At 44.4% G+C, this 23,694-nt stretch overlaps 1 protein-coding gene across 1 annotated transcript in view; it reads left to right on the top strand.

The window, feature by feature from the left end:
• Positions 1–22,681, top strand: part of LOC115082135 (granzyme A-like) — a 44,578-nt gene extending 21,897 nt beyond the window's left edge. Inside the window, exons 4-5 of the mRNA XM_029586395.1 lie at positions 17,849–18,121; positions 22,102–22,681. Coding sequence (XP_029442255.1) covers positions 17,849–18,121; positions 22,102–22,260 — 432 coding nt within the window. The 3' untranslated portion in view covers positions 22,261–22,681. The remainder of the gene's footprint in view (positions 1–17,848; positions 18,122–22,101) is intronic.
• Positions 22,682–23,694: the final 1,013 nt, after the last annotated feature.

The following is a 23,694-nucleotide window of genomic DNA, read 5'->3' as shown; positions in this document are numbered from 1 at the left end:
CTCTCATGAGGGACTTTGTCAAATGCCTTCTGAAAATCCAAATACACTACATCTACCGGTTCACCTTTATCCACATGTTTATTAACCCCTTCAAAAAAATGAAGCAGATTTGTTAGGAAAGACTTCCCTTGGGTAAATCCATGTTGACTGTGTCCCATTAAATCATGTCTTTCTATATGCTCTATGATTTTGATCTTGAGAATAGTTTCCACTATTTTTCCCGGCACTGAAGTCAGGCTCACTGGTCTATAGTTACCCGGATCACCCCCTGGAGCCTTTTTTAAATATTGGGGTTACATTGGCCACCCTCCAATCTTCAGGTACAATGGGATGATTTTAATGATAGTTTACAAATTTTAACTAATGGATCATAAATTTCATTTTTGAGTTCCTTCAATACCCTAGGATGCATACCATCCGGACAAGGTGATTTGCTACTCATTAGTTAGTCAATCTGGCATACTACATCTTCCAGGTTCACAGTGATTTTGTTCAGTTCATCTGACTCATCACCCCTGAAAACCATCTCTGGGACTGGTATATCCCCAACATCCTCATTAGTAAACACGGAGGCAAAGAATTCATTTAGTCTTTCTGCAATGGCCTTATCTTCCCTAAGAGCCCCTTTAACCCCTCTGTCATCTAATGGTCCAACCGACTCCCTCACAGGTTTCTTGCTTTGGATATATTTTAAAAAGTTTTTATTATGAGTTTTTGCCTCTATGGCCAACTTCATTTCAATTTCTCTCTTCGCCTGTCTTATCAGTGCTTTACACTTACCTTGACAATGCTTATGTCAAGGTAAGGGTAAAATTGGCAATGAAGGAGAAAGGCACAGAAAAAAAAGCAACATGCCCAATGAACGGAGTGCAAAATAATGGGACAGGGAGAGAAGAGAAGATAGATAATGAGGAGCTGCTGAGTGAAATCATTTGTAGGTGAGCAAGTGAAGCTTGAACTGATGCAGAAGTGGACAGGGAGCCAATGTAGCAACTTGAGAAGAGGAGTTACATGGTCATAGTGATGATGAAGGAAGATATGCCTTGCAGCTGAACTTTGAATAGATTGCAATAGAGAAAGATGGGTTAGTAGGAGGCCTGCAAAGATCAAGTTGCAATAGTCTAAGTGGGAGGTGATAAGAAGGCAGATTAATGTTTTGGTAGCATGCTCAGAGAGGAAGGGGCAGCTTTTAGTAATGTTTCACTGAAGGGGAAGAAACGACACACTTTAGTAGAATTTTGGTTGTGCATAGAGAAGGAAAGAGGCATCAAAGATGATTCCAAGTTTATGAGCCAAGGGAACCAGAAGAACGAGTGTGCCATCCAAGGAGACAGAAAAAGAGGGAAGGGGAAGCAGATTTGGGGGGAAAGAAAAGAAGTTGTGTATTGGCCATCTTATGTTTAAGGAGGTATAGGATATCTAAGAATTAATGTCAGACAACTAGGCTGAGATTTAGGACTGTGTTTTTGGTGACATTTCTGGTGTAAAGAGGTAGAGCTGGTGTAAAGAGGTAGAGCTCTCCTCGGTGCTCCATCGGTGAACGCGGTGAACTTGGCCTGCGCAATCGGCGCTGAAGCCCGTCGGGGTAAGGCCTCCTGTTCCGCTCACCCCGATCGGGCTCCCTCGCCGATCACCGGCCCTTCTCTCCAGCAGCCCATCCTACCTGCAAGGCTGCGAGCCCACGCCTCCTGCCGGCCTCGATCCGGGCCGCGAGCCCACGCCTTCTGCCGGCCTCGATCCGGGCCGCGAGACCACGCCTCCTGCTGGCCTCGATCCGGGCCGCGAGCCCACGTCTCCTGCCGGCCTCGATCCGGGCCGCGACACGCCTCCTGCCGGCCTCGATCCAAGCCGCGAGCCCTCGCCCCGAACCGCCTACAAGAAAAACGAACCGCCCATGAAGCCGTCGCTGTGGTGACGTCAGAGGCGCGACCGGCGGGGTATTTAAACCGACGCTCTCCCTGGCGTCGCGTGCCAGGCGTCGCGCGCACGAAGGAGCGCGACAAAGGGGCCTGCCCCTTTGTTTCGCCCCTTCGGTTTGACCCTCACTCATCCCGAGCAGCATCCTCGCATACCTCCCAACCGGTACCCAGCAATGTGACTAAAGCCAAGAGCACCCTGCCTGGAGCCGCCGTACCTGTCATCTCGGAAACAAGAACTCGCCCCAAGAGAACCACGCTCACTAAAGACAGGACATAGACCACCCCTCCAGATAATTTCTCCAACACACTTTACCTTCACCTCCAGCGTACAATACGTAAGTGCGTCTCCTTCAAATGACTGTCTTGGGGAAATGACTTTACAGTATCCGCATCTCATATCCTACTCTACCTAATTGCCTACCCACTCTGTACTATTGCATTTCTCTGTTCACTTGCATTCAGCTGTTTAAACTGCATTACTCTGCTCAACCGCATCTCTCTGTTCACGTGCACTCATCTGTTCACGTGCATTCATCTGTTCAACTGCATTTACCTGTTCAATTGCGTTTATTTGTTAAATTGCATTTATCTGTTCAACTGCATACATATGTTCACTGGCTTATCAACTGTTTCAACTGCATTACTCTGCTCAACCGCATCTCTCTGATCACTTGCACTCATCTGTTTTCAATTGTATTAATCTGTTCAATTGCATTACTGTGCCCGTATCGCATAACCTGTCTCTCCCCCAATACACATCTACTAGCCCCCCTCCCAATAATGCCTCCACACGCTTACCTCTATCCCCCCAATTACCTACTCAGATACCCCTCTAAGCTATCCCTCCCCCCCTACAGCCAACACAACACTCAAAAAAGGCGTCTGACCCCCATCCCCATATCTCCTAACTCTCAAGCCCTCACCCTCTCCCTCATTTCTCTCCTACTCATTAATGCCCAATCCCTGAAGCAAAAGACTCACCTCCTCCACGATATTTTAACTGACTCCAAACCAGAAATTTTTGCAATAACTGAAACCTGGTTTAAACCCTGTGACACCCCCCTCATTAACCAACTGCCTACTGAAACCTATGACATCTTCTCTATCCCCCGCAAAAAGAAAAGAGGAGGGGGCCTTCTCCTCATAGCTAAAAGAGAATTCAAGCTCACCTCACAAACCTGCAATATTCCTAATCAATACGAAGTAGGCTTTTTCAAATCGCAATCTCTACAAATCTGCCTTATCTATACCCCTCCTGGTCTACTAGAAAAAGACCCCTCCCCCCTCATCGAATTCCTCACTGTCTCTCTCTCCCCCGACATCCCCACGATAATCCTTGGCGATTTTAATCTCCATGTCGATTCCACCCCACAATCCCCACCATGCGAAGCCTTCATCTCATCCTTAGACGCAATGGGCCTCACCCAACTTATTCACTCCCCAACCCACAAAGCCGGTCATACCCTCGACCTTATTTTCACTAACTCACTCATCAACGTCATCCACCCCCCTACATGCCTCCCTGTCCCCTGGTCTGACCACGCCTTCATCAATACAACCCTCTCTCTACAAACCCCATCCATCTCCTCTCCCTCTCAGCCTAAATCCTTCCAACTTCGTAAAACCTGCCCCCTAGACACCCTAGCAACGGCTTGCTCCAACATCCCAATTCACATTGACCTGGAGACAGCAGATAGTGCCATATCCTCCTGGACAGAAACTACCCAAAAAATCGCCAACAACTTATGCCCAATCATCCGAAAAACAATCACACAAACCAAATCATCCAAAAAACCCTGGTACACCCATACGCTCAAAACCCAAAAAATCCAGCTTAGAGCAGCTGAAAGACACTGGCGCAAACACCCCTCTCCTGCCACAAAAACCATCTATTACCAACTCATGCACACATATAGAAACGCCATTCAAACAACCAAAAAAGAATATTATGCTAAGAAAATTCACCACCTCCAATTCAACCCAAAGGCACTATTTACCCTAGTCTCAAATCTCACCAAACCCAACATGTCTACACCCCAAGTCCCCTCCACACAGACCCGATGCAATGAAATTGCCCTCTTCTTTAAGAACAAAATATCCAACATCACTGCCAAGTTCACCCCTAATACCAAGAACTAGGGATGTGAATCGTGTCCTCGATCGTCTTAACGATCGATTTCGGCTGGGAGGGGGAGGGAATCGTATTGTTGCCGTTTGGGGGGGTAAAATATCGTGAAAAATCGTGAAAAATCGTTAAAAAATCGAAAAATCGAAAAACCGGCACATTAAAACCCCCTAAAACCCACCCCCGACCCTTTAAATTAAATCCCCCACCCCCAAATAACTTAAATAACCTGCGGGTCCAGCGGCGGTCCGGAACGGCAGCGGTCCGGAACGGGCTCCTGCTCCTGCATCTTGTCGTCTTCGGCCGGCGCCATTTTCCAAAATGGCGCCGAAAAATGGCGGCGGCCATAGACGAAAAAGATTGGACGGCAGGAGGTCCTTCCGGACCCCCGCTGGACTTTTGGCAAGTCTCGTGGGGGTCAGGAGGCCCCCCACAAGCTGGCCAAAAGTTCCTGGAGGTCCAGCGGGGGTCAGGGAGTGATTTCCCGCCGCGAATCGTTTTCGTACGGAAAATGGCGCCGGCAGGAGATCGACTGCAGGAGGTCGTTCAGCGAGGCGCCGGAACCCTCGCTGAACGACCTCCTGCAGTCGATCTCCTGCCGGCGCCATTTTCCGTACGGAAAATGGCGCCAGCCATACGCGTATGGCCGGCGCCATTTTCCGTACGAAAACGATTCGCGGCGGGAAATCGCTCCCTGACCCCCGCTGGACCTCCAGGAACTTTTGGCCAGCTTGTGGGGGGCCTCCTGACCCCCACGAGACTTGCCAAAAGTCCAGCGGGGGTCCGGAAGGACCTCCTGCCGTCCAATCTTTTTCGTCTATGGCCGCCGCCATTTTTCGGCGCCATTTTGGAAAATGGCGCCGGCCGAAGACGACAAGATGCAGGAGCAGGAGCCCGTTCCGGACCGCTGCCGTTCCGGACCGCCGCTGGACCTGCAGGTTATTTAAGTTATTTGGGGGGGGTTCGGGAGGGTGGGGGATTTAATTTAAAGGGTCGGGGGTGGGTTTTAGGGGGTTTTAGTGTGCCGGCTCACGATTCTAACGATTTATAACGATAAATCGTTAGAATCTGTATTGTATTGTGTTCCATAACGGTTTAAGACGATATTAAAATTATCGGACGATAATTTTAATCGTCCTAAAACGATTCACATCCCTACCAAGAACTCCCCCAACACCAACAGCACAACCCCCCACACCCCACATACACCCACCATCCTTGCTTCGTTTGAACCCTCTTCAACTCTAGAAATAGAGAACATCTTAAAAAAGATGAGACCTTCCTCCCATCCCTCGGAAACCATCCCAACTAAACTTCTCCTCGCTATTCCTAAAACTATAGCCACCACACTCTCCAAAATCGTGAACTGCTCCCTGGAACACGGCCTGGTCCCTAACTCCCTGAAACAAGCTGTGGTCAAACCCATTCTAAAAAAACCCTCCCTTGATCCCTCCAATCTATCTAACCTCCGTCCTATCTCCAATCTCCCTTTCCTCTCCAAAGTCATTGAGAAACTAGTAAACTCCCGTCTCTCTGACTACCTAGAACAATCCAATATACTCCTACCAACACAATACGGTTTCCGAAAACACCTCAGTACGGAATCCCTACTCCTCTCCCTTACAGATACAATCATCAAAGGAATGGATGCCGGTAATTCCTACCTCATTGCCATGCTAGATATTTCCGCCGCTTTCGACACCGTAAATCACAGCATCCTCATCAACACTCTTATCAGTATAGGAATTTCAGGTACTGCTCTTTCTTGGATAAAGTCCTTCCTCCAAAACCGTACCTACACAGTCCTCACCGACAATTTTACATCCCCCCCTGTTAATCTCGACTGTGGCGTTCCCCAAGGATCCTCCCTCTCTTCCACCTTATTTAACATTTACATGCTCCCCCTCACAAACCTCCTCTCCAACCTTGGTATCACACACTTCATCTATGCGGATGATGTGCAAATTCTCATCCCTTTCAAAAACTCTGTTCTCACTGCACTCCAAAACTGGAACACCATTCTCGCCTCCATAAACCAGCTCCTCACTGACATGCACCTAGCCCTCAATCCGCAAAAAACTGAACTCCTCCTCGTCTCCTCTAGACATGCAGCCACACCCACTCTCTCCACACTCCATTCCCCCAACTTTCTCTCTGACACAAGAAACCTGGGTGTTATACTTGATAACCAACTAACCTTCAAACCATATATCAAATCTATCCTTAGCAGCTGCTATTTCAAACTACAAACCCTCAAAAAACTCAAACCCCTTCTCTACTTTTCCGATTTCCGTACGGTACTCCAATCCATAATTTTTTCGAAAATTGACTACTGTAACGCTCTCCTACTTGGACTCCCTTCTACCCACATCAAACCTCTACAACTCCTCCAAAACGCTACTGCACGCATCCTCACCAATGTCAATAAGAAAGACCACATCACTCCCACCCTCATTGATCTCCACTGGCTCCCCATTCACTCACGAATTATTTACAAGACCCTTACCCTCATCCACAAAAGTATTACTAACGAACACTACAACTGGCTAAACCCACCCTTCCTCCCTCGTACCTCTACAAGACCCACCCGTGCTTCCCTCCATGGAACTCTTATCCTCCCTTCCATAAAATCCACTAGACTCATCTCCACCACCAATAGAGCCCTTTCCCTTGCAGGCCCCTCCCTCTGGAACTCTATGCCTCTTGACCTACGTACCGAAACATCCACACCTACTTTCAAAAAGAAACTCAAAACCTGGCTTTTCCTCCAAGCATACCCCCATTCTTCATCATCTTCACCAACTAACACGCTAGCCCAACCTTCATCTCTCTCCAACACCCCCCTTTCAGGACCTACACCCAACACCCTCCCCCTCTAAAGATTCACACAATTTTTGTATATAACCAGTGTACATATTCCTACCTCGAATCCCTATTCATATCGCATCCCTATGTATCTGTTTGCACCCTCCCCCTGCCCCCTACTTTGTCTCGGCTACCCCCCCCCCCCCACCCCTCCCCTTGTTATTTAGTTAATTGTTCTGTTACTGCGTTTACGTTATACACCGTTCTCTGTAAAGGCTATGCCTATATATCTTTTGTTGTAAGTTACTTGTAAACTGGCACGATGTGCAAACAGTTGCCGGTATATAAAATTAAATAAATAAATAAATAAATAAATAAATAAAAGTGGTACTGAAGGCCGTAGGAGGATATCAGAGTACAAAAGGAAGAAGTGTAGAAAGAAAAGAGAAGTTGTCCTAGGATACAGTATTGAGGCACACTGTAAGTAAAATAGTGGTAGAGGAAGACTTGCCATGGGATACGTTAAACAAATGTTGGGAGAAGTAAGAAGAAAACCAGGATATAGCAGAGTCCTGAAACCCTATAAAGCAGAACTTCTCAACTGTTTTTATCGGGGCATACGTTCAAGTTTGCTTGATCCTCGTGGCGCACTGAACCAAATTCTACAATATTATACATTCATTACTGTGAAAATGCCAAGAAATATACTTTTAACTAAAATGAACCATCTGAAAATGGAGAATGGGGACCATGGCAGAATCAATGGCAATGTATGCACTTACAATATTTTTGTGGTTTTAGCTTCATTCCCCAAGCCAGCTTCCAAATTCCCATGTAGGCCTCCACTCTCCAATAATATTTAAATTTCCTAACAGTGGTCCAAGCCAGTATTTTTGATACAAACATATGGGGTCATTCATCAAAATGCATTATGGCATTAACACATGTGATAATGCGTTAACTTATGCGCTAACACCATAATGCATGCTATAAGAACAATAATGCACAGCCTTAATGCAAATTTGTGGAGGGGCGGGATCAGGGAAGAGTTTGGGTGGGATTTAGTAAAATAAGGGGCAATATCGGCACTGTGTAATACCATAATGCATGCTATCGCACAGTTTTAATGCCAGAAATAACCACACCTTTTTTGTGGCATTAGGCTGTGTAATATGCCGGTAATGGCCATAATGCAAATTGTGAAACATTTTTTAGACTTGCATAGAAAGAGAGAGATCCTCTTTCTGGGGAGATCCTCATAGTGTGCAACTATTTATATCTCTATAGGAGGGCAATCTAATAAGTTGAGGTGAGGGGTTGGTGGTTTAGAGGCCATAAGAACATAAGAAATTGCCATGCTGGGTCAGACCAAAGGTCCATCAAGCCCAGCATCCTGTTTCCAACAGAGGCCATACCAGGCCACAAGAACCTGGCAATTACCCAAACATTAAGAAGATCCCATGCTACTGATGTTGCGGTCCCGGTCGCTAAGTTAGCGACCGGGTCCTTACCTTGTCCCCGGGCTCCCCGACCGCACTGCGAGCCGCGCGGTGAAAGGCCTCCCTGGCTGCATGGCAGTGGCGTCTCCCTCATGGAGACGCCGTCGAGGCCTGAACTCGGCTCCTCCCCCCGCCGGGGAACGCGCGCGTGCAAAGAGCCGGCTCTTGTAGGTCCAGCACCCGGAAGTGCTGAACCGCCCCTCTCCTGACGTCAGACGCCGGCAGACTATTTAAGCCAGCGTCTGTTTCCTCAGCCTTGCCTTGCACAGAGGTCGCTCTCTGAGTCTTAGTTGCAGTTCCTGTTGATCCTCGCTCCGGTTCCTGTTTGATCCTGTTTGTTCCTTGCTCCGGTCCCTGCTGTACCTTGCTCCAGTTCCTGCTGATCCTCGCTCCAGTTCCAGCCTTTCCTGTTCCGGTTCCTTGGTTCCTGCCTGCTGCGGCCTCCGCTGTCCTGACTTCGGACTTCACCCCGACTCCTCTCATCTTCAGCCAGCCACGACCTTCAGACTTCACCTCGACTCCTCTCGTCTTCAGCCAGCCACGACCTTCGGACTTCACCTCTCGTCTTCTGCCAGCCTCGACCACAGCACTTCTCCTAAGTCCCAGCGACCCGGACCCCTACGGGCTCCTCCTGGGGGGGTTTCGGGTTTCCAGGGCGAAGACTCCTCTTCAACACCAGCTGTGCTCCGCCTCCCGGCCTTCCCCCACCTTCGGAGCCCACGCTCCACTCGGCCGGCCCAAGGGTCCACTACCAGTCTCAATCCACAACAACTGATGCAATTAATAGCAGTGGCTATTCCCTAAGTAAATTTGATTAATAGCCGTTAATGTACTTCTCCTCCAAGAACTTATTCATACCTTTTTTGAACCCAGCTACACTAACTGCACTAACCACATCCTCTGGCAACAAATTCCAGAGCTTTATTGTGCACTGAGTGAAAATGAATTTTCTTCAATTAGTTTTAAATGTGCTACTTGCTAACTTCATGGAATGCCCCCTAGTCCTTCTATTATTCGAAAGTGTAAATAACTGATTCACATCTACTCGTTCAAGACCTCTCATGATCTTAAAGACCTCTATCATATCCCCCTCATCCGTCTCTTCTCCAAGCTGAACAGCCCAATCCCTTCAGCCTTTCCTAATAGGGGAGCTGTTCCATCCCCTTTATCATTTTGGTTGCCCTTCTCTGTACCTTCTCCATTGATGCGGTGACCAGAATTGTACACATGGTGCGGTCTCACCATGGAGCGATATAAAGGTATTATGACATTTTCCGTTTTATTAACCTTTCCTTTCCTAAGAATTCCTAACATTCTGTTTGCTTTTTTGACTGCTGCAGCACACTGAGCCAACGATTTTAAAGTATTATCCACTATGATGTATAGATCTGACTCATCACCCCGAAAACCATCTCCGGAACTGGTATCTCCCCAACATCCTCATTAGTAAGCATGGAAGCAAAGAATTAATTTAGTCTTTCTGCAATGGTCTTATCTTCCCTAAGAGCCCCTTTAACCCCTCTGTCATCTAATGGTCCAACTGGCTCCCTCACAGGTTTCTTGCTTCGGATATATTTTTTAAAGTTTTTATTTATTTATTTAAGGCTTTTATATACCGACTTTCTTGATACAGATCAAATCAACTCGGTTTACATCGAACGAAGCACTGGATGGTCGGCGCCATCTTTAAAAATGGTACGGGCCATCCAGTGCTCCTACCATGTGACAGGGGCCGGCCAATGGCACGGATACCCTGTCACATGGTAAGGGCAAAGGGCATCGGCACCATTTTGATTAGTGGCAGCCGATGGCCCAGGAGCAGGAGATCGCTCCAGGGACCCCCACTGGACCACCAGGTACCTGTAAAAAGTTTTTTGGGGGGTCGGGAGGGTGGGGGAAACTAAGGGATTAGTTTTATATGGTCGGGGTGGGTTTAGGGGTTATTTTTGTGTGCCGTTTTTCCCACCCTCCCCCAAAACGATAAGAGAACCCCCACGAACAATATCTTGGGGTTTTCCTATCGTTTTGGGGGAGCCCCTGATTTCTGACGTTTTTGAAAATATTGATGATATTTTCAATCGTCCGAAGCCCAATTCACATCCCTAACACACAGTACAGCACAGTACACCTTGGTGAAGATTTGATGTCATTTGGAATGAGGAAAGTACTATATTATCTCACCCTTACATGATGCACGTATCATCAAGCTAGGGTGAAATTAGTACAAAATTTCATCTTTATGAGACTTTCCTTACTCCAAATGACATCAAATCTTCACCAAGGTGTACTGTGCTGTTCGTACATCCCACTCTACATGCAAAACTGGCCCCTGAAACCTAAACAACTATCATCACCTCACCTCGAATTATTAGATAGCCCTCCTATAGAGATATAAATAGTTGCTGGAGGGAGACCACATGACCCACTATACCGGATCACCGGGCCATGCCTAATCCCCCAGTAGGCCAATTTGCCCCTGGTAACAAGCAAGGTAGATAGAGACTCAAAGGGAGGATCAAAAGTTGTAGGCTTCAGCACAAAACTGAGACAGTTTAAATCCACGCAATTGCCAACCCTATCATGGGGGGAAGGAAGACCACTGCATAGAGGCATAGTGAGGGTCTCCGGCACCCAGGGGCCAATGCATTTGTATTGCCTTCCCTGCACCCCTGTATCCTCTTTGTAGAAATTCTTAAAAACAAGAAAGTCACATTCATACAAACCCCATAAAAAAAATGAACTGACAGAATATTGTGAACAGTCTATGGGGCAAAGCTTCTCTGTGTACAGTTAGCCTGCCCACATTGTCCCTTCTGTGGTACTACAAGCAAAAAAAAAAAATTCTTTGATAAAGAATAAGAGCAAGAATCAAGGACTGTAATGTAAAATTTATACATTTTTCCATTTTTCTACTTCTGACCATCAGGAGAAAAAGAAAAAACGTTCTAAATGTGTCCTTTTCTCCAGACCTGCACACATCACTGCAGCCTCCTTACAGCTCACGGCCTGTCCCCTCACCAAATACAGAATATTTAACAACAAATTAGAAAGAGAAACATGGAAACAAAAGCTGAACTGGAAACCTCCAAAAGCCAGACTCTTTCTTCAGTGAAACACCAGAGAAATAAAAGCAAATGCATTTTCCCTGTACTTTAAAAAATAGAAATATTCAGACGCAAATTTCCCAAAACTTACACAGAGAAAATCAAATTTGTCCTACTTCCCATCTCAGAGAAACAGAAGCAATAACATTCTCCTGTCCTCCCAGGCCCCAACAGTCATGCTCTCCAGCCTTACTCCCCTCCTAGACCTTCCAGCCAGTCTGACTTATGTGCAGTGAATAATGCAAAACAGAAACAACACCATTTCTCATAACACAAACTCAAGAATATAAATCCATCATAATAGTAAACCATACTAATAGAAAACAATATTTCAAAACAGATGATGAATAGACCATTTAATGTATAATAAGGATAAAAACAACTTTAAACGTTTCTCAAAACTCAATTAAATATTTCAAAATATCAGACATATCAATTATCACCCAATAAGTAAAACTAATAAGGAAAAAATGTTCCCCTCTCTATTCCTGGGAACTTTTTCCATTCTCCCTGAGGGTGTCCTGGATTAGTAGAAAAGATATGGGTTTGGGGCCAGGAGAGGAGGAAACACACAAATTTTCTCCTCTCTGTCATAGACACACACTTTTATTCACACACGTGAACCAGTAGATGTGGTGTATTTGGATTTTCAGAAGATGTTTGACAAAGTCCCGCATGAGAGGCTTCTAAGAAAACTAAAAAGTCATAGGATAGGAGGCAATGTCATGGTTAAAAGACAGGAATCACTCAGGGATGGAGTGCCTCAGGGATCTGTACTTGAACCAGTGCTTTTTAATATATTTATAAATGATCTGGAAAGGGGTATAACGAGTGAATTGATGAAATTTGCGGATGACACTAAATTATGCAGAGTAGTTAAATCTCAAGCGGATAAGAAGAAGAACATGCCATACTGGGTCAGACCAAGGGTCCATAAAGCCCGGCATCCTGTTTCCAACAGTAGCCAATCCAGGCCATAAGAACCTGGCAAGTACCCAAAAACTAAATCTATCCCATGTACTGTTGCTAGTAATAGCAGTGGCTATTTTCTAAGTCAACTTAATTAATACCTACACTGCCTGAATGTAATCCACTTTGAAGAGCTGAAAAAAGTGCAAAAAGGGGAATATAAATCTAAATAAATAAATAAAATAATAGCAGGTAATGAACTTCTCCTTCAAGAACTTTTATAATATAATATAATTTTATAAAATTGCGCACACGCGTACTTTTGTTCGTGCACCAGGCACGAACAAGAGTACGCGGGATTTCAATAGATACACGTGTAGCCGCGCGTATCCGTTAAAAGCCGGGGTCGGTGCGCGCAAGGCTGCCCAAAATCGGCAGCCTGCGCGCGCCAAGCTATGCAGCCTGCCTCCGTTCCCTCTGAGGCCGCTCCAAAATTAGAGCGGCCTTGGAGGGAACTTTTCTTTGGCCTCCCTCCACCTTCCCCTCCCTTCCCCTACCTAACCCACCCCCCCCCGGACCTATCTACACCCCCACTACCTTTGTCACGAAAGTTACGCCGGCGTGCCATGTTCCAGTCCGGAGGCTGGTCCACACCCCCGGAATGCCCCCAGGCTGGAACCATGCCCACGGCCCCGCCCCGGGTGACGTGCCGGCCGCGTCACGCCCCTGACATGCCCCACGATGACGCGCCGTCATGACACGCCCCCGACATGCCCCCCAGGAAAGCCCCAGGACTTACGCGCATCCTGGGGCTTTGTGCACGCCGGAAGCCTATGCAAGATAGGCTCGGCGCGTGCAGGGGGGTTTGGGGTAGGTTTTCGGGGGTTACGCACGTAACGCGTGTAACCCTCTGAAAATCTACCCCTAACTGCACTAACCACATCCTCTGGCAACAAATTCCAGAGTTTAATTGTGTTGAGTGAAAAAGAACTTTCTCTAATTAGTTTAAAATATGCCACATGCTAACTTCATGGAGTGCTCCCTAGTCCTTTTATTATCCGAAAGAGTAAATAACCGATTTACATTTACCCGTTCTAGACCTCTCATGATTTTTAACACTCCTCAGCAGTCTCTTCTCCAAGCTGAAAAGTCCTAACCTCTTTAGTCTTTCCTCTTAGCAGAACTGTTCCATCCCCTTTCTCGTTTTGGTCGTCCTTCTCTGTACTTTCTCCATCACAACTATATCTTTTTTGAGATGCGGCGACCAGAATTGTACACAGTATTCAAGGTGCGGTCTCACCATGGAGCGATGCAGAGGCATTATGACATTTTCCGTTTTATTCACCATTCCCTTTCTAATAATTCCCAACATTCTGTTTGCTTTTTTGATTGCTGCAGAACACTGAACCAACGATTTCAATGTGTTATCAACTGTGACGCTGAGATCTCTTTCTTGGGTGGTAGCACATATTATGGAACCTAACATTGTGTAACTATAGCATGGGTTATTTTTTCGTAAATGCATCACCTTAAATTTTATCTGCCATTTGGATGCCCAATTTTCCAGTCTCACAAGGTCTTCCTACAATTTATCACAATCTCCTTGTGATTTAACTACTCTGAATAATTTTGTATCATCTGCAAATTTGATTACCTCACTTGTTGTATTTCTTTCCAGATCATTTATAAATATATTGAAAAGTACGGGTCCCAATACAGATCCCTGAGGCACTCCACTGCCCACTCCCCTCCACTGAGAAAATTGTCCATTTAATCCTACTCTCTGTTTCCTGTCTTTTAGCCAGTTTGTAATCCACGAAAAGACATCGCCACCTATCCCATGACTTTTTACTTTTCCTAGAAGCCTGTCATGAGGAACTTTGTCAAACACCTTCTGAAAATCCAAATATATCTACGGGTTCACCTTTATCCACATGTTTATTAATACCTTCAAAACATTGAAGCAGATTTGTGAGGCAAGACTTGCCATGGGTAAAGCCATACTGACTTTGTCCATTAAACCATGTCTTTCTATATGTTCTGTGATTTTGATATTTAGAACACTTTCCACTATCTTTCCTGGTACTGAAGTCAGGCTAACTGGTCTGTAATTTCCCATATTGCCCCTGGAGCCATTTTTAAATATTGGTGTTATGTTACCCACTCTCCAGTCTTCAGGTACAATGGATGATTTTAATGATAGGTTACAAATGTTTACTAATAGGTCTCATTTTTTAGTTCTTTCAGAACCCTGGGATGTATACCATCCGGTCCAGGTGATTTACTACTCTTACATTTATCAATCAGGAAAGAAGAGGTTATTTTAGCCAGAAAAACATCTTTCAAAAATTGGAAGAAGGATCCATCTGAAGAAAATAGGATAAAACATAAGCATTTTCAAGTTAATTGTAAAAACATTGATAAGACAGGCGAAGAGAGAATTTGAATTGAAGTTGGCCATAGTGGCAAAAACTCATAAAACTCATAAAACCCTCCCATTCTCCATTGTAAATAGTATTTTATTTATTGTATATAGTAATCTATCTTCGTTCTCCCCCTCTTTTTTTCCTTCTCCCAGTTAAGGCAACCTTGTTAGAATGTAACTTTTATGCTCCTTCAAATTGTCTCTTGTTATATGGTTGTTTATAGTTCTGCTTCGTTCGATGTAAACCGAGTTGATTTGATCTGTACCAAGAAAGTCATCCAGAACCCAGCATAGAGTTAGAACTAGGCCAGGCTCGAGCCTTGGCGACCATGAACCAGCTTCAGATAGGCCCCAGCTTTTGGCCCAGACCCTGGCAACTGTGACCCAGCCTTGGCCAGCCCCGACTTTGGACCTAGCCCTTGGCAAATGAAACATGGTCTCAGCCGGGTCTAGGCCTCTGTCCTAGGTCTGTTTTTCTTTTGCCATGAAATCAATGGGGTCTCCTCCCTTTGACTTCAATGTGAAACAAAAAACAAAGCAGATATTTTTGTTACAAAACTAATGAAACAAATTGAGGCACCCACAAAATGAACCAGTTTTCATGGCTGTACATCTAGAGAGTGAAGGGGCAATGGCATGCAGCAGCAGTTTGAGAAAGGAGGTGAGTGTGGTACATAAGAACATGCCATACTGGGTCAGACCAAGGGTCCATCAAGCCCAGTACCCTGTTTCCAACAGTGGCCAATCCAGGTCATAAGAACCTGGCAAGTACCCAAAAACTAAGTCTATTCCATGCTACTGTTGCTAGTAATAGCAGTGACTATTTTCTAAGTCAACTTAATTAATAGCAGGTAATGGACTTCTCCTCCAAGAACTTGTCCAATCCTTTTTTAAACCCAGCTACACTAACTGAACTAACCACATCCTCTGGCAACAAATTCCAGAGTTTAGCTGTGCATTGAGTAAAAAAGAACTTTCTCCGATTAGTTTTAAATGTGCCCCATGCTAACTTCATGGAGTGCCCCCTAGTCTTTCTATTATCCGAAAGAGTAAATAACTGATCCACATCTACTTGTTCTAGACCTCTCATGATTTTAAACACCTCTATCATATCCCCCCTCAGCCGTCTCTTCTCCAAGCTGAAATGTCCTAACCTCTTTAGTCTTTCCTCATAGGGGAGCTGTTCCATTCCCTTTATCATTTTGGTCGCCCTTCTCTGTAAAGAGACAATAGGAGGCAACTGTTTGTCAGATGGACATAATGTGGTGCATATTCAGCAACCGGCCAGCTAGGAGAATTACCTGCATACACTTATCTAGCTAATTTAGGCCTGGATTCTCTAAGGTCTGTGACCTTAGAGAATCCGGCGGTAACGGGAGGGCGAAGCAGGGGGGTGGGCCTTTGAAAGCTGGCAGCCATCGCACCATTGCAGTGCGCTGCCTCCCGGCTTTCGCACCGAATAACTACACCATAAAAGATGTAGTTATTCGGCGTGAATCTGGCGGCGATAATGGTCCTTAGCTTTCACCACCAGCGATGTTTTCACAGCGTCCGCCCCGGTGCCGCCCTGACTTCTCCCCTTCTGGTGTGGACGCCGCCCAGAACCCGCCCCAATCTAGGTATCGCGTGCGATACCTTTGGAAAATGACCCCCTTAGCTGGGATAATCAGCAATGCAGGCACAATACTGAATATACCAGGCTCTCTTAAAATTACCCTGATAAGTTTATCCAGCTAAGTTTAGGACTTTTCTTCAGCTGTCTTAAAGTTATCTAGCTACATTAGGCAGATAACACTGAAAATTGGGGTTATTCCAGTAACATAACTGATTAACTCTCCTGCATAACCAGATAAGTTCAATCAGATAACAAGTTATAGGGCTATGCCGGGGCAGTCAGACCAGTGGGATTTTTAAATCTGGAATTTGTCCAGCTAAGTTCCAAATTTAGCTGGACAAAGGGACTAAATATGGAGCTCAATATAGAAACATAGAAACATAGAAATGACGGCAGAAGAAGACCAAATGGCCCATCTAGTCTGCCCAGCAAGCTTCACACATTTTTTCTCTCATACTTATCTTTTTCTCTTAACTCTTGGTTCTATTTCCCTTCCACCCCCACCATTAATGTAGAGAGCAGTGATGGAGCTGCATCCAAGTGAAATACCTAGCTTGATTAGTTAGGGGTAGTAGGGGTAGTAACTGCTGCAATAAGCAAGCTACACCCATGTTTATTCCCTTTACCCAGACTATGTCATACAGCCCCTATTGGTTGTTTTTCCTCTCTCCTGCCGTTGAAGCGGAGAGCCATGCTGGTTATGCATTGAAAGTGAAGTATCAGGCCCTTTTGGTTTAGGGTAGTAACCGCCGTAACAAGCCAGCTACTCCCTGCTTTGTGAGTGCGAATCCTTTTTTTTTTTTTTTTTTTTCTTCTCCCCTGCAGTTGAAGCTATTCTGGATATGCGTGAAGCCTCAGCTTTTCTTATTCCCCTGCTGTTGAAGCAGAGAGCTATGCTGGAAATGCTTGATGTATCAGCCTTTCTCCCATGCCATGAAGCAGAGAGCCATGCTGGATATGCATCGAAAGCGAAGTATCAGGCACATTTGGTTTGGGGTAGTAACCGCCGTAATAAGCCAGCTACTCCCCGCTTTGTCAAGCAATAATCTTGCTTGACAAGCATAATAACAGACCAGAAGGAGATGAGCTGAATTTGAAATTCATGAAATCAGCATGTGAACAGGACTCTATACTAACTCTCCTGGTTTTCTAACATCTTCTGTAGTCCCCTTGGTTGCAGGCTGTACTGGGAAGACAAATGCCTTTTCCTTTCCTACAGACAGGCTTGCCGTCAGCACTAACAACTTCTGGCATAGCTGGTGATACTCTGACCGAGCTCACGCACCCTGGAGTCATCAGCTGAACAATCTTTTGTTTCAATGGCTTCATCTCCCATATAGAAATTGGAAAGAAATAATATTTAAGATTATTTGTGAAGTACCTGACCGTACCTCCAAAATGTATTCCCTTCTTATATACAATTTTTCTTTTTCCATTTGTTTTGCAGCTGAAGAGAAGTGCAAAACTCAATAAAAACGTTGCTGTTCTTTCACTACCAACTAAAGAAAAGGACATCAAAGTAGGAACGAAGTGTGAAGTGGCCGGATGGGGAATAACTAAAAATAAAAATAAATCTGGTTCTGACAAACTAATGCAAGTGACTATCAGCATCTTGGACAGAAAAGTCTGCAATGATAAGAAGCATTATAATTTCAATCCTGTCATTACAAATAACATGTTGTGTGCTGGAGATGCCAGAGGTGGGAGAGATACTTGTGGTGTAAGTACAATGGACCCACTTAGTGGCTTATGGTAGACTCCATCATCCTGAATTTAAAGAATTTGAAGGGGGGAGTGGCAACTGTAATAAATCAAGAGACCTAAAGAGACAGAGAATAAAGAAAGTAGAACGAGATGGATCCTAAAAGTCTCTGCTAAGAGAGTAAATATTCAGGGTTCAAGACATGCCATGTCAGTCCTGCATCACTTATTACCACTACTGATACTTAACATTTCTCTAGCGCTATTAATGCATGCACTGCTGTACAGATATATGAAATAAAGACAGTCCTTTCTCCAGTGAGCTTATAATCTAGTTGAGACTCACAGGCAAGACAAATAGAGATCTATATTTAAAAAGGTCGGTCTAGATAAATTCAGAACTTGGCCTGCAAACTCTGAGTTTTAAATGTCCTGTCCTGCTCAAAGCTAAGTTTTAGTTGGATGAGACATTACCTGGCTAAAACTTAGCCAGAAAAAAAAGAGGCAGAGAAGAGGCATTCAGTGGGAGTGGGGCGCGGGGGGCTGTGGCTTAAATTTACTTGGCTAGCACTGATATTCAATGCTAGCTGGATAAAGTTAGGTGAGTAAATCCCTTCTCCAGTGAGTTTATAATCTAGTTGAGACTCACAGACAAGACAAATAGAGATCTATGTTTAGACTAAAACTTAGCCTTTGAGCAGGACAGGATATTTAAAACTCAGAATTTGTCAGGATAAGTCCTCAATTTATCTAGACAGACTGATTTTAAATATTGACCTCTATTTGTCTTGTCTGTGTGTACACTACTGCATGAACCTATTCATGCTAGAGAAATGTTAAGTAACAGTAGTGATAATAAGTGATGCAGGACTGTCTTGGCATGTCTTGGTCATTCTCCAGCTGTTACTGTGAGATGCATTATTGTAGTGAAATAAGTCATTGATGTAACCTCATCTGTCTAGTTTGGAAGCTGTTTTTTCATAACAATATAGACAGAGTTTTACTGAGCTAAAACTTAGCCAGATAAAAAAAGAGGCAGGACAGATTCCTTCAGAGGGGCGGGGTTAAATTGATCCAGCTAGCACTGATATTCAGAGCTAGTCAGATAAAGTTACCCAACCAACAATTCAAAAAAAAAAAATTCAGTCCTAAATTTAGCTGGATAACACAATCCAAAAAATAGCATGCAGGGTGGGTGCCGATCCCTCCCCATCTTTAAAAAAAGGTGTTCGCTAATTCCAACCCCTGAATATGCCAAAGAGGCTCTCCTATCTGAATACTAAGTGTCATAGAGCTATAAGCTCCCAGCACATTAATATTAATTTACACACGTTACTCCAGGTGAAAAGACCACTGACAGCTATTAGTGAAGGGACCAATCAGAACTAAGGAACTTTAACTGGCTAACTTTAGGGAGATAAAGTTACTCAGTTCTGAGGGGTCCTTTCAATGACAGTGGAGGGAGCAATTTTTGGTTTATTCATACAGAGTGAACAAAATAAATTAATACTAATATGGTGGAGCTGTCAGCTCTGTTGTATTTCGTATTCAGTAGGCTGTGCAAAGTTTTTATTTTTTTGTCATTTTCATTTTGTGTTATTTTTTTGCTTGATTTTGATTTTAAAATGGTTCATTGGGGTTTGTTTTTTTTTCATTTTTCTCTAATTTCATGGTTAGTGCATTTTAAATCCAAGTTAGAGCACACTAACATGAAAGTAAAAAGAAAAACAAAATTGCAGCATTTTTCTTTCATGTCGTGGTTTCAATGAAATGAAACAAAATAGACAATGCCATTGACAATGCCATTGACATTGTTTATTTCGTTTTAAACAAATGCTCATCCCTAGATTTCAGCAAGAGGGACAAGGGTTGCAGTTTGCCAGCACCTGGGGTGGGAGGAGATTGGCAATTTCTCTGCACACTAGCTTTCGGGATTTTTTTAACACTTAACTGGCTATATTCAACATACATCTAATTAGATTTAAAGTTATCTGAGTAAATTACTCTGATAATTTTAGCCAAGTATATTCAGCAGTACAACTAAAATTAACTGGATAACTTTGCTATTCCCCAGTTTAATGAATATGGACCTCATACTTTCTAGTAATCACTTAAGTATTACAGTAAAACATGTTTAACACAGGAGAGTCAAGATCAGGGTTTTGGAGGTTAAAAGCAATCTGAAAGGGGATTGCCAGTGATGAAGCAAGACACTGCAATTCAGGAAGAGAAATCCAGGCACAAGGTGCCACAAGACAAAAAGCGTGAAGTCAGTTGGCAATGGAGGACAGGGCCACAGACCAAGAATGAGAAATTTCCATAAGCTCCATCTTGAACATTATTTGCTTTTGCCAAATCAATTACATAAAGTTATCTACTACTAATCATGCATGTCTATAAACTACATGTTCTAAAACTCTACAAGTAAATCGCAACTTACAGCATGAATAATATAACCAACATTCACTACCTTTCTTGAGACTAAGGGGTGGATTTTCAAAGGAATTACATGTGAAAAATTAGCATGTATGCAATTGGTATTCGCACGCTATTTTATAAACAAAAAAATGCGTGCACATTTTCTCTTTTGAGCACACATTTACCTGTGCATGAAAGGGATGGTCTAGAGGTGTTCTGGGGCTGGGCTAAGAGTTATGCATATAGGGGCGGATTTTATAACCTGCGCACTACCTGGCGCGCAGGTTATAAAATCGGGCGTACATTTGTGCGCTCTACCTGGCGCGCACAAATGTACGCCCGATTTTATAACATGCGCGCGCAGCCGCACGCATGTTATCAAATCCGGGGTTGGCACGCGCAAGGGGGTGCACACTTGTGCCCCTTGCGCGCGCTGAGCCCTAGGGGAGCCCCGATGGCTTTCCCCGTTCCCTCCGAGGCCGCTCCAAAATCAAAGCGGCCTCGGAGGGAACTTTCCTTCCGCACCCACCCCCCCAGCCCTACCTAAATCCCCCCCTACCTTTATTTCAGGAGTTACACCTGCCTCTGGCCGGCGCACCATCCCCCGGCACAGCCGCTGAGTCGGAGGACTTGGTCTTGCCCCCGGACCGGTGCCCCGCCCCCTTCCCGCCCCTTTTACAAAGCCCCGGGACATACGCACATCCCGGGGCTTGCGCGCGTTGCCGAGCCTATGCAAAATAGGCTCGACGCGTGCAGGAGCAGGTTTTCAGGGTTATGCACATAAGTTACGCTCGTAACCCTTTGAAAATCTGCCCCATAAGTTGATATTTTATAAAAGATTACATGAGTACCTTTGATAACTTATTTGCACAGTTATCTTGCACGATTGATATCAGACTCATCCAGCGTCTGCTATTGGTTCGGAGGGATGTCTGGGTGAATTAAGCGGAGTTCCAGGTAAAGAACTAGAATGGTATTGGCAAACTGTGATTTCAATTAAGCACGCAACTTTTAAAATACATCAACTTCTGTGTGTAAATCAGGGTTTTACATGAGCAAGTGTTAGGTTTTTGTGCATAAAATATACACACGTATGTTTATAAAAAAAAGGTAGAGAAAGTATGCACTTTCAATGCATTGCAGGTATTTGCATGTAACCAAACATTCATGTATATGTTGGGGATTAGATATACATGTGTTTTATAATCTGCATGTACCTGATATGCTCTGATAATAAAATACTGTAGTAGATCTCTGCACAACTATATACGCATGTATATGGGGCAGCACAGGGTTGTTTGAAAGTTATCTTCACTATGTTTAGGGAGTATGAACAAATCTGTCACAATTTTAAAAAAGTATCAACACGAGAGCTGGTGAAAGACAAAAAAGGTAGTAAAACAGACTTGTAGACCATTAAAACAAAGACCTTTAAGTAAAGAAGTAACCATGCATAAACACCATGAAACAAAACCACCATGTTATGTTTGCTTTATTAAATTTCAAAAATGTATTCTCAGCAAAAATATCTTAGATTCCGGATTCTTCTTGTATTAAGAATTTTTCCTGTTTGTTTTCTAGGGAGATTCTGGAGGTCCTTTACTGTGCAATCACATTCTTGAAGGCATCACTAGTTTTGGTGGAATAATATGTGGTGATGCTAAGAATCCTGGAATCTATACTCGTCTTACACACAAATATCTCCTGTGGATCAAGAAAACTATAGGAGGCGATTTCTAAAAGTTGTTTTTTTTTTCTTGGCAATAATTACCAAGCCTGTACAAAAAACTATTTTTGCAGTTAGCAAACTCTCTTTCTAAAGTTTATCTGCTAAAAACAGATCTGGTGCAAGATATTATAATTTGTACCCAGATTTCTCAAACAAATTTCTGACCCTGTACCAAAAGAAATTTATTCAATGAAGACCTTCTTTTGTTCAGTGTATCAATCTTTCATTTGTCTTGCACCATCAAAATTACACTCCATGGAGGTAATTTTCAAGAGTTAATGCATTATATCAAAGCAATTTTCAAAAACCCATTTACCCATGTTAACTTTAAGTGCATATAACGCAGGTAAAAATAATGGACAGTTCAACAGCATAAACTGTAGCAATTTTCAAAAGCCACTTAACATGAGCAAAGTGATTTCACATGCACAAAACCCAGTTTAGTAAATCATTTTGAAAATTATCCTCACTGTGTTTAATCATTTGAGAATTTTGGCTAGCAATTAAAACTTATTCCATGTCACCGATCTAGATTTCAGAATCTGCACCCCTGTAGTAATCCTTTTAAAATCCGGCCCATAATGTGGCAGAGAAATCGATGAAAAAATCAGAGAGAAATACAAACAACAAAAACGTTTTGGATGGTGTATAAACGTTTAGGGCCGGATTTTAAAAGCCCTGCGCGCATTAATCCGGCCCAATTTATGTGCTCAGGGCACTCGTGCGCCAGCACGCCTATTTTGCATAGGCCGCCGGTGCGCACATAGCCCCGGGACGCGCGTATGTCCCGAGGCTTCGTAAAAGGGGTGGGAGGGGCGTGTCCAGGGCGTGTCCAGGGGTCAGGGGCGGTTCGGGGCGGGACCAGGGGCGTGGCCTCCGGACCAGCCCCCGGGTCGGATGATGGCGCGCCAGCAGCCCACTGGCGCACGCAGATTTACGCCTACTTTCGGCAGGCGTAAATCTGCCAACAAAGGTAGGGGGGTTTAGATAGGGCCGGGGGGGGGGGGGGGGTTAGGTAGGGGAAGGGAGGGGAAGTGAGGGGAGGCAGAAGGAAAGTTCCCTCCGAGGCCGCTCCGAACAGGCACAAATGTGCACCCCCTTGCGTGCGCCGACCCCGGATTTTATAAGATATGCGCGGCTACGCGCGTATCTTATAAAATCCAGCGTACTTTTGTTCGCGCCTGGTGCACGAACAAAAGTACGCACGCGCATAAATTTATAAAATCTACCCCATATTGTGATAGCACCCAAGGGTGCAGGCAGCCTCACTCTGAATAGGGAGAGGGTGATTGGACAGGGGAAGTTTAAAAAGCCGAAAAGAAAAAAGATGCCGGATAACAGAATGAAAGTGTCTCTCATTGAAACAAAAGTTATAAAAGAAACTGTAAGTAATATGAAACCCCACAAGTGGTCAAGTAAGGATTTTAAATGTGTAAATGGATTAC

The sequence above is a fragment of the Rhinatrema bivittatum genome, chromosome 1, assembly GCF_901001135.1.
Source record: "Rhinatrema bivittatum chromosome 1, aRhiBiv1.1, whole genome shotgun sequence".
In the NCBI taxonomy this organism is placed as follows: Eukaryota; Metazoa; Chordata; class Amphibia; order Gymnophiona; family Rhinatrematidae; genus Rhinatrema; species Rhinatrema bivittatum.
Note: the sequence above shows the minus strand (reverse complement) of the source record. Positions and strands in the feature narration are given on the sequence as shown.